Raw genomic sequence first — 12,382 nt, forward strand, 5'->3', positions numbered from 1 at the left:
TCTATCTATCTATCCAACACACATCCTTCTGATTCTCTATCTATCTAACACACATCCTTCTAGTTCTCAAAATATCCAACACATATCCTTCTGGATCTATACATTCCTATCTAACACACATACTTTGGGGTCTCTATATATATATACACCACACATCTGTCTGGTTCTACATACAACACACATCCTTCTTGTTCTATATCTATCTATCCAACACACATCCTTCTGGTTCTCTGTCTATCCATTCAACACACATCCTTCTGGTTCTCTTTCTATCTATCCAACACACATCCTTCTAGTTCTCTTTCTATCTATCCAACACACATCCTTCTGGTTCTCCATCTATCCAACACAAATCCTTCTGGTTCTCTTTCTATCTATCCAACACACATCCTTCTGGTTCTCTATCTATATATCCAACACACATCCTTCTGGTTCGATATCTATCTATCTATCTAGCAAAAATACTTCTGGTTCTATATCTAACACATATCCTTCTTGTTCTATATCTATCTATCTAGCAAAATTCATTCTGGTTCTATATCTAACACACATCCTTCTGGTTCTCTATCTATCCAACACACATCCTTCTGATTCTCTATATCAATCTATCAGACATCCTTCTGGTTCTCTATATATCTAACACACATCCGTCTGGTTCTATATCCAACACACATCCTTCTGGTTCGATATCTATCTATCTAGCAAAAATACTTCTGGTTCTATATCTAGCACACATCCTTCTGGTTCTCTACATATCTAACACACATTCTTCTGGTTCTCCAAATATCTAACACACATCCTTCTGGTTCTCTATCTATCTATCACACATCCTTCTTTTTCTATATCTATCTATATAGCACACATCATTCTTGTTCCATATCTAACACACATCCTTCTTGTTCTATATCTAACACACATCCTTCTGGTTCTATATCTAACACACATCCTTCTGGTTCTCTATCTATCTAACACACATCCTTCTGGTTCTCTATCTATCTAACACACATCCTTCTGGTTCTCTATATGTCCAACACACATCCTTCTGGTTCTATATCTAAAACACATCCATCTGGTTCTCCATCTATCTATCTATCCATCCAACACACATCCTTCTGGTTCTCTATCTATCTATCTAACACACATCCTTCTTGTTCTATATCTAACACACATCCTTCTGGTTCTCTATCTATCCAAAACTCATCCTTTTGGTTCTCTATCTATCTCACACACATCCTTTTGGTTCTCCATATATCCTACACACATCCTTCTGGTTCTCTATATGTCTATCTAACACACATCCTTCTGGTTCTCTATATGTCCAACACACATCCTTCTGGTTCTATATCTAAAACACGTCCTTCTGGTTCTCCATCTATCTATCCAACACACATCCTTCTGGTTCTCTATCTATCTATCCAACACACATCCTTCTGGTTCTCTATCTATCCATCCAACACACGTCCTTCTGGTTCTCTATCTATCGATCCAACACACATCCTACTGGTTCTGTATCTATCTATCCAACACACATCCCTTCTGGTTCTTTATCTATCTATATAGCACACATCATTCTTGTTTCATTACTAACACACGTCCTTCTTGTTCTCTATCTAACACAAATCCTTCTGAATCTCTATATATCTAACACACATCCTTCTGGCTCTCCTTATATCCAACACATATCCTTCTGGTTCTCTAAATATCTATCTAACACTCACACCTCTGGTTTTCTATATATCTAACACACATCCTTCTGGTTCTATATCCAACCACCATCCTTCTGGTTCTATATCCAACCACCATCCTTCTGGTTCTATCTATCTATCTAACACATATCTTTCTGTTTCTCTATATATATATCTTAGCCTTCCCTTTAGCTTAGTTGGTAGAGCATGGTGTTTGCAACACCAGGGTTGTGGGTTCGATTCCCACGGGGGGCCAGCACAGGACAAAAAAAAAAAAAAAATGTATGTCGCTCTGGATAACTGTAAGTTGCTCTGGATAAGAGCGTCTGCTAAATGACTAAAATGTAAAAAAAATGTAAAAAAATATCCAACACACATCCTTCTGGTTCTATATCCAACACACATCATTCTGGTTATCTATCCAACACACATCCTTCTGGTTCTATATCCAACACACATCATTCTGGTTCTCCATCTATCTAGCTATCTAACACACATCCTTCTGATTCTCCATCTATCTACCTAATTAACACACATCCTTCTAGTTCTCTATATATCCAACACATATCCTTCTGGATCTATACATTCCTATCTAACACACATACTTTGGGATCTCCGTATATCCAAGACACATCCTTCTGGTTCTATATCCAGCACACATCCTTATGGTTCTCCATCTATCTATCCAACACATATCCTTCTGGATCTATACATTCCGATCCAACACACATCCTTCTGTTTCTCTATCTATCTAACAGACATCCTTCTGTTTCTCTATATATCTAACACCAATCCTTCTGGTTCTATATCTAACACACATCCATCTGGTTCTCCATCTATCTATCCAACACACATCCTTCTGGTTCTCTATCTATCGATCTATCCATCCAACACACATCCATCTGGTTCTCCATCTATCTATCTATCCAACACACATCCTTCTGATTCTCTATCTATCTAACACACATCCTTCTAGTTCTCAAAACATCCAACACATATCCTTCTGGATCTATACATTCCTATCTAACACACATACTTTGGGGTCTCTATATATATATATATATATATACACCACACATCTGTCTGGTTCTATATACAACACACATCCTTCTTGTTCTATATCTATCTATCCAACACACATCCTTCTGGTTCTCTGTCTATCCATTCAACACACATCCTTCTGGTTCTCTTTCTATCTATCCAACACACATCCTTCTAGTTCTCTTTCTATCTATCCAACACACATCCTTCTGGTTCTCCATCTATCCAACACAAATCCTTCTGGTTCTCTTTCTATCTATCCAACACACATCCTTCTGGTTCTCTATCTATCTATCTAGCAAAAATACTTCTGGTTCTATATCTAACACATATCCTTCTTGTTCTATATCTATCTATCTAGCAAAATTCATTCTGGTTCTATATCTAACACACATCCTTCTGGTTCTCTATCTATCCAACACACATCCTTCTGGTTCTCTATATCAATCTATCAGACATCCTTCTGGTTCTCTATATATCTAACACACATCCTTCTGGTTCTCCAAATATCCAACACACATCCTTCTGGTTCTCTATATATCTAACACACATCCGTCTGGTTCTATATCCAACACACATCCTTCTGGTTCTCTATCTATATATCCAACACACATCCTTCTGGTTCGATATCTATCTATCTAGCAAAAATACTTCTGGTTCTATATCTAACACACATCCTTGTCGTTCTCTATCTATCCATTCAACACACGTCCTTCTTGTTCTATATCTATCTATCTAGCAAAATTAATTCTGGTTCTATATCTAACACACATCCGTCTGGTTCTATATCCAACACACATCCTTCTGGTTCTCTATCTATCGATTCAACACAAGTCCTTCTGGTTCTATATCTATCTATCTAGCAAAAGTCATTCTGGTTCTATATCTATCAGACATCCTTCTGGTTCACTATATATCTAACACACATCCTTCTGGTTCTCCAAATATCCAACACACATCCTTCTTTTTCTATATCTATCTATATAGCACACATCATTCTTGTTCCATATCTAACACACATCCTTCTTGTTCTATATCTAACACACATCCTTCTGGTTCTCTATCTATCTAACACACATCCTTCTGGTTCTCTATGTATCCACATATCCTTCTGGTTCTATAAATATCTATCTAACACACATCCTTCAGGTTCTATCTATCCAACACACATCCTTCTGGTTCTATATCTAACACACATCCTTCTGGTTCTCTATATCTATCTATCAGACATCCTTCTGGTTCTCTATATGTCTAAGACACATCCTTCTGTTTCTCCATATATCCAACACACATCCTTCTGTTTCTCCATATATCCAACACTAATCCTTCTGGTTCTATATCCAACCCACATCCTTCTTGTTCTCTATCTATCTATCCAAAACTCATCCTTTTGGTTCTCTATCTATCTCACACACATCCTTTTGGTTCTCCATATATCCTACACACATCCTTCTGGTTCTCTATATGTCTATCTAACACACATCCTTCTGGTTCTCTATATATCCAACACATATCCTTCTGGTTCTATAAATAACTATTTTACACACATACTTTGGGTTCTCTATATGTCCAACACACATCCTTCTGGTTCTATATCCAACACACATCCTTCTGGTTCTATATCCAACACACATCCTTCTGGTTCTATATCCAACACACATCCTTCTGGTTCTATATCCAACACACATCCTTCTGGTTCTATATCCAACACACATCCTTCTGGTTCTATATCCAACACACATCATTCTAGTTCTATATCCAACACACATCATTCTGGTTCTATATCCAACACACATCCTTCTGGTTATCTATCCAACACACATCCTTCTGGTTCTATATCCAACACACTTCCTTCTGGTTCTATATCCAACACACTTCCTTCTGGTTCTATATCCAACACACATCCTTCTGGTTCTATATCCAACACACATCCTTCTGGTTCTATATCCAACACACATCCTTCTGGTTCTATATCCAACACACATCCTTCTGGTTCTATATCCAACACACATCCTTCTGGTTCTATATCCAACACACATCCTTCTGGTTATCTATCCAACACACATCATTCTGGTTCTCCATCTATCTAACACACATCCTTCTGATTCTCCATCTATCTACCTAATTAACACACATCCTTCTAGTTCTCTATATATCCAACACACATCCTTCTGGATCTATACATTCCTATCTAACACACATACTTTGGGTTCTCCGTATATCCAAGACACATCCTTCTGGTTCTATATCCAGCACACATCCTTCTGGTTCTCCATCTATCTATCCAACACATATCCTTCTGGATCTATACATTCCGATCCAACACACATCCTTCTGGTTCTCTATCTATCTAACAGACATCCTTCTGTTTCTCTATATATCTAACACACATCCTTCTGGGTCTCTATCTAGCTATCCAACACACATCCTTCTGTTTCTCTATCTATCGATCTATCCATCCAACACACATCCTTCTGGTTCTCCATCTATCTATCTATCCAACACACATCCTTCTGATTCTCTATCTATCTAACACACATCCTTCTGGTTCTCAAAATATCCAACACATATCCTTCTGGATCTATACATTCCTATCTAACACACATACTTTGGGGTCTCTATATATATATATATATACACACCACACATCTGTCTGGTTCTACATACAACACACATCCTTCTTGTTCTATATCTAACACACATCATTCTGTTTCTATATATATCTAACACACGTCCTTTTGGTTCTCTATTTATCTATCCAACACACATCCTTCTGGTTCTCTATCTATCTAACACCAATCCTTCTGGTTCTCTATTTATCTATCCAACACACATCCTTCTGGTTCTCTATCTATCTATCCAACACACATCCTTCTGGTTCTCTATCTATCTATCCAACACCAATCCTTCTGGTTCTCTATCTATCTATCCAACACCAATCCTTCTGGTTCTCTATCTATCTATCCAACACACATCCTTCTGGTTCTCTATCTATCTATCCAACACACATCCTTCTGGTTCTCTATCTATCTATCCAACACCAATCCTTCTGGTTCTCTATTTATCTATCCAACACACATCCTTCTGGTTCTCTATCTATCTATCTAACACCAATCCTTCTGGTTCTCTATTTATCTATCCAACACACATCCTTCTGGTTTTCTATCTATCTATCTAACACCAATCCTTCTGGTTCTCTATCTATCTATCCAACACACATCCTTCTGGTTCTCTATCTATCTATCCAACACACATCCTTCTGGTTCTCTATCTATCTATCTAACACCAATCCTTCTGGTTCTCTATTTATCTATCCAACACACATCCTTCTGTTTCTCTATATATCTAACACCAATCCTTCTGGTTCTATATCTAACACACATCCTTCTGGTTCTCTATCTATCTAACACACGTCCTTTTGGTTCTATATACACAACACACATCCTTCTGGTTCTCTTTCTATCTATCCAACAAACATTCTTCTGGTTCTCCATATATCCAACACACATCCTTCTGGATCTCTATATGTCTATAAAACACACATCCTTCTGGTTCTCTATCTGTCTAACACACATCCTTCTGGTTCTCCATATATCCAACACACATCCTTCTGGTTCTCTATCTGTCTAACACACATCCTTCTGGTTCTCCATATATCCAACACATATCCTTCTGTTTCTATACATTTCTATATAACACCCATATTTTGTGTTCTCTATATATCCAACACACATCCTTCTGGTTCTCTATCTATCTAACACACATCCTTCTGGTTCTGTAAATATCTGTCTAACACACATCCTTCTGGTTCTGTATCCAACACACATCCTTCTGGTTTCATATCTATTCAGCACACATCATTCTGGTTCTCTATCTATCTATCCAACACACATCCTTCCATTCCTTCCTCACTGGGCAGGATCAAAACAATCTTGGGCTGTGTCCCAAATGGTACTATATTCCCTAAATTGTGCACATTTTATTTTTTCCAGGGCCAGTAACGCTCTGGTCAAAAGTAGCTTAATGCACTGTGAAGGGAATGGGGTGCAGTTTGGGAAAAAGACATGGCCAATCGATTGCCAAGGTGGTTAATTAAGTTTACCGTCAATAACTTGTCCCAATTAAGACGGGGAGTTGGATTCAGGCATGGCATACCTCCAGGTTCCATATTGATCTCTCGCTCCCAGGCATCCATCCAAGTCCAGTCAGACTAGACCCAGTAATGCACTTCACTTCTCTCCCCTACCCGTCTGCCTCCTCTTCCTCCCCATCTGGCTGTCAGTCAACAAGTGGTGTAATCAAGAGCACCTGCCTGCAGACAAAGCGAGTAACAAGCCAAAACCATCACACTCCATTGTTGCTTACTGCTTGTGACATTAAGGGTAATCTGTCCAGAACCAATCAAACCAAACAGCCAGGTTGAAGCTTTTTTAAAGAGACAGGAACCACTTTGGTTATGACGCGATCATTTCAGCAGTGTGTTGTGTTTTGTACATGTTGAGGCCTTGGCCTACCTTGTATATTGGAAACATCCACCTCCATCCGTTTTAAAGCAGCAATATGTAACTTTTTGGGCGACCTGACCAAATTCACATAAAAATGCAAGTTATAGATATTTTATTCTCATTGAATGTAACGACCATCCAAAGGAGTAGACCAAGGTGCAGCGTGGTGAGTGTTCATCTTAATTATAAACCAGAACACTTTAAACAAAATCATAAACAAATGACCGTCACGTCTTGCTGGCTATAACAAGCAGTACAAAAATAAGATCCCACAACTACAGGTGGGGGGGGAAAGGCTGCCTAAGTATGATTCCTAATCAGAGACAACGATAGACAGCTGCCTCTGATTAGGAACCATACTCGGCTCAACACAAAGAAATAGACACCATAGAATGCCCACCCCACACCCTGAAATAACCACATAGAGAAACAAACCGTCTCTCTCAGGTCAGGGCGTGACATTGGAAGCAAGTCTAAGAAGTGTTAGATCTGTTTTATGTGCTGTCTTTCTATGCTTCCCGTTATTAAGTTTTGTTTTTGCATCTTTTACTTTCGGTTTTGTACACCAGCTTCGAACAGTTGAAAATACTATATTTTTGGGTTATGGAAAATATATTTCACAGCGTTTTAGATGGTACAATGATTCTCTACACAATGACTGCTTGTTTTGTCACAGAAACTGAAATTAGGTGAACTACTAGAATTTTAGCAACCAGGAAATAGCGGAGCGATATCTGCGTAGTGTACCTTTGAAGGAAACACAGAGGGAAGTGCAACAACAGAGTTTGTGTTAATTGTCCTACTGTCAGTTTTTTTCCTACTTGGTCTCTACAGTAAATCAAATCACATTTCTATCTCGCTCTCTCCTCTCTATCCTTCTTTCCAGATCTCTATATCCAATCACGATTTATCCTTTATTTTCTTCTCTCTCCTTCTTACTCTTTCTTTTTTCATTATTTCACTCCTTTCTTCTCTCTCCCTTCGCCCATCCACTCTCATCCTCTCTCTTACGCTCTCTTCCTCCCCCTCTCTCTTTCTCTCTCTCATCATTCAATCGCTCTCTTTCTTTCTCTTTCTCCCCCCTTCTCTGTCTTTCTCCCTCCACCTTCTCTCTCTCTCTCTCTCTCTCTCTCTCTCTCTCTCTCTCTCTCTCTCTCTCTCTCTCTTTCTCTCTCTCTCTTTTTACTCGCTCTCATTATTCTCTCTCTCTCCCTCTCTCCACCCCTCCGCCTTCTCTCTCTCTCTCTCTCTCATTCTCTCTCTCTTATTATTTTCTCTCTCTCTCTCCATGTTACCAGTCCCTCCTGCGCTCCCTGGAGAAACTGAGGTATGACAGCCTTACTTTATTCTTCTGATTTTCATCTGTAAAGCTGTTAGGCTTCCTGTCACCTCCTGAAAAACACACTCCCTCTGGCACTATGACAGACAGACGGACGGACGGACTGACGGACAGTTGGCGGGCAGGCGGGCGGGCGGACGGGCGGGCGGCTGGCTGGCTGACTGACTGCAGCGATGCCCAAGCTAAATTACAAGCATGGCTCTGACATATTCTTCTATCCTTAGGATGTATCCCAAATGGCATCCCATTCCTTATATAGTGCACTACCACTACATAGGGCCCTGGTGAAAAGTAATGCACTATAGGGTGCCATTTGAGACAGCCTTAGACTAGCCTACAACCTTGAATCTATTGATGACCTATTTAGCAACACCACCTGACACATGGCTATATGCCATTCACAGGGTTCATATAGAGTTCTATAGGGTGAGTAAATGGAGGGCTCAAAACATTCTATTACCACGTGTATGGTGAATAGTATTGATTTACTTTTCATACATTGAGCTTAGAACAATATGCATCAGCTCTTCAGTTCGGTCTAGCCAATCAGTTTATTTTTTTGCTTTATTTTGTCATGACTTTCAAATCAGAGGTTACAAAGAAGTAATTTCACTTTGAAAGAACGCAAGAGAACATGGAACACAGAAGGCAGAACAGAGAGAGAACACATGGTGTTCTATACAGCTCACAATAATGCAGGTTATGTTACATTGATACTCCCCCTACCACTTCCTGTTTGCTTTATTTGCTACATGGTGAGATTTTCACTACAATGGTTTAGATATGCTAAAGACTCATGGTCATATATGGTGCTATGTCGGTGTGTAGCAGGTTTCTCATATTTTGAGGGTTTGAGGGAGCCCCGTGTCCGTTGATCACGCACTGGTATCTTTTTCAAAACGTTTGGCTAATGTGATCAATCAAATGTAAAAAATGATTAAGCCCTTTTTACATCAGCAGTTGTCAACAGTTGTGACCACCCTCACCATCATCACTCCTGTCCCTACCGTCCGACATGGCTGCCAACCAAATAGATGCCTTCACCAGGAGCAGGTACTCTCTGAACCTGGATGCTCTCCATTTCTGTTTTCTTCAGCTAGCTAACTGTTATCTCCCGTTTGTTTAGCTTCTTTTTTGTCTGTAGTAGCAAGTGAATGAGTACAAGACAGCCTAACCAATAATAATAGCCTAAAATCCCAATGACCAAGAAAAGCAGAGGCAGGAAAACAGTGGCTAGGAAAAACTCCCTAGGAGAAGAAGAAAACAGCATGTTTCTGTCTTGAAAGTTTGTAGCTGATATTGTACTTCGTAAGACAATAAAACATTTCAATAAAAACAGTCTCAACACCATCACCATGTATTCCTCTCCACTCCTCCATTGTCTCTGTGACTGAAGTGTCTCTGACTGGAAGTACTTTGCCACGGTTTTATCAGTAACATTTCTGTTAAATTGGAAACAAGAAGAAATTACTTCAGCTTAAAGCCTCCTAATCTTTCCAAATGTTATTGTCTGAGAAAATATGTTAATACCCTACTTGGGTTTCTGGAGACAATAACTGGGAGAAAGCAATTTTACCATTAGCTGACGAGAAAGTGCTTTGGCTGGGTCTGATAAACGAGCTTATCCCTAATCCTAATTGTGTCAAAGGAAGGATTTACTGCTTCATTTGATAAACAAGCACAGGGGCATCACATCCATAATGTCGAGTGCAATCAATCCCTACATGGAAACCAGGGCTGCTGTTTAACCTTGCAGTTGATCCATAGAGATGAAGCACTGATCCGGAGGCATAGGAGAGTGTACATACATATAGGATACGTCCGAAATGACACCCTATTCCCTACATAGTGCACTACATTTGACCATGGCCCCTGGTGAAAAGTTGCGCACAATGCAGGGAATAGAGTGCCATTTGGGATGTGACCAGTGTCCAATAGGAAGTAATTGGAAGGACTTGACTGTAAAAGCAGCTTTGGTAACCTTACAGATTACAAACCCCTTATCAGGTACCAAACAGTCATACTTGTGTGTGTGCTTGTGTTCCCCCATAGTAATTATCCATGCTGAACCTTAAAGTGGTTACAACCATGAATGTTTTGGCCATGAGAAGACCTCACCCACAAGCCATGCAATAAAACCAAGGTAGGCTCTTTGTATACAAACCAGCAGGATAGAAAACGAGGCATATATCGCCTGGATCACACCAACAGCGTCGCTGGGTTTCGGTATATCTGAAGTACATTCATGTCCAATGGAACGCTGCATTTGCCTTGCAGCATTGCATTGCAGAGGCAGTTGCAGTGCGATTTATTGAATTTATGCATCAAATTGTATGTGTAGATGGCTTAAAAGAAATGGTAAATGTTGAAGTTTTGTTTCATACATATCCAGATTATGCTGCGTACCATTTTGCTGTAGGTATGTTAAAGGCACTGCATGGTCAATCGACGTCTGTATTGTCCATACAGCATTAAATGGGATGTGGCCTCCACAGAAGAGAGAGCAAACATTTTTTTTGCGCTTCATGGAGCAATGCAGAGCTGTTGTGAAGGAAGTTTTGGTATTTATTAGGATCCCCATTAGCCGCTGCAGAAGCATCTGCTACTCTTCCTGGTCTCCACATGAAACATGACATAACACCTAGTACAGAACATGATTCGTTTAGAAGGAAGTGAGCTTGTGTTTATACAGGACCTCCCGCCATCACCCACCAGTCAACCAATCATGTCAATGCGGAGCTGTATGTAGCCCTCCACAATGTTACAACATTTGAGAGGTGCACAGTGATGCAGAACAGAGCTCAATTTGGCCTCTGCATGCCCACAGAGGCTCCACAAGTACGTCACACCATCCATTTGGCGCCTACAACCACATTTTCGGTTCAAGCATAAATTGGCTTTTAGAGGTATGTGCCAATGCATAAACAGTGCAATTACGCAAAGGTTATTTATTTATTTTTTATTTAACCTTTATTTAACTAGGCAAGTCAGTTAACAACACATTCTTATTTACAATGACTGCCTACGCGGGCCAAATCCTAACCTGGACGATGCTGGACCAATTGTGCGCCTGGAATCGGACCAGGGTCTGTAGTGACGCCTCTAGCACTGAGATGCAGTGTCTTAGACCACTGCTTAACATTCCCCCATAGATGCATTTCAGTATATTAGAATGTAGAATGATGCCAAATTCAGATGTAAGAAAACGTTATACACTAATAAAACACTAGATGAACAAAGGAACCATAGCAGTTATGACTGTTTGAATCCAATTCCAAGTGTATAAAACAAAATAAAAACAGAGCCACGAGACCCCCCTCGTGCGCGTCTCCTAAGAGGATGCTGGGTGCATTCGGTAGGTAGGGGCTCGAGCTGAAGCCACGGTTCCGTATCATTGCAGCCGAGGACACGCAGGCGTCAGCAGCGTGCGAGAGAAAGAGCGGGAGGAGAAGAGACAGAAGATAGTGACTGCAGTTGCACGTTCCCTCTCGACATTGGATCTATGTTGTTGTAAGAGCATCTGTAACTGGGTAGAAAGGAGTGGGGAAGAGGAGGTATACACTAACACACCAAGAAAAGACCTATGCTTGGATTTTGCCTCTTTTTTTCTTCGCCAATGCAAAAGGAAATATGCAGCGAAGCTTCACCCTCCTGTACACCAGTTTTCTGGGGATGTGCTTGGGTTCAAGTTTTCCAAGTAACATCAATATAGGTAGGTGCAAAACCCACGCGTAAAATGAAGCCTGGCACAATTATTGTATTTTTGTATTTATTTGTTGAGGTTACACATTTGGTTTCTTGGCATAGGCCGA

The 12,382-nt window shown here is 40.1% G+C and overlaps 1 protein-coding gene across 6 annotated transcripts in view; it reads left to right on the forward strand.

Annotated features, from left to right (window-relative positions):
* The first annotated feature begins 11,875 nt into the window (after positions 1-11,875).
* gria1a (glutamate receptor, ionotropic, AMPA 1a) overlaps positions 11,876-12,382 on the forward strand; it is a 160,802-nt gene continuing 160,295 nt past the window's right edge. For 2 of the 6 annotated variants that reach the window (XM_029771751.1, XM_029771756.1), the window contains exon 1: positions 11,877-12,282. In XM_029771751.1, the coding sequence (XP_029627611.1) occupies positions 12,201-12,282 (82 nt within the window). In that variant the 5' untranslated portion in view covers positions 11,877-12,200. Of the gene's footprint in view, positions 12,283-12,382 lie in introns of all 6 variants that reach the window. The other 4 variants (XM_029771750.1, XM_029771753.1, XM_029771754.1 and 1 more) reach the window with 3 other exon arrangements.

This window comes from Salmo trutta, chromosome 13, assembly GCF_901001165.1.
Source record: "Salmo trutta chromosome 13, fSalTru1.1, whole genome shotgun sequence".
Taxonomy (NCBI): Eukaryota; Metazoa; Chordata; class Actinopteri; order Salmoniformes; family Salmonidae; genus Salmo; species Salmo trutta.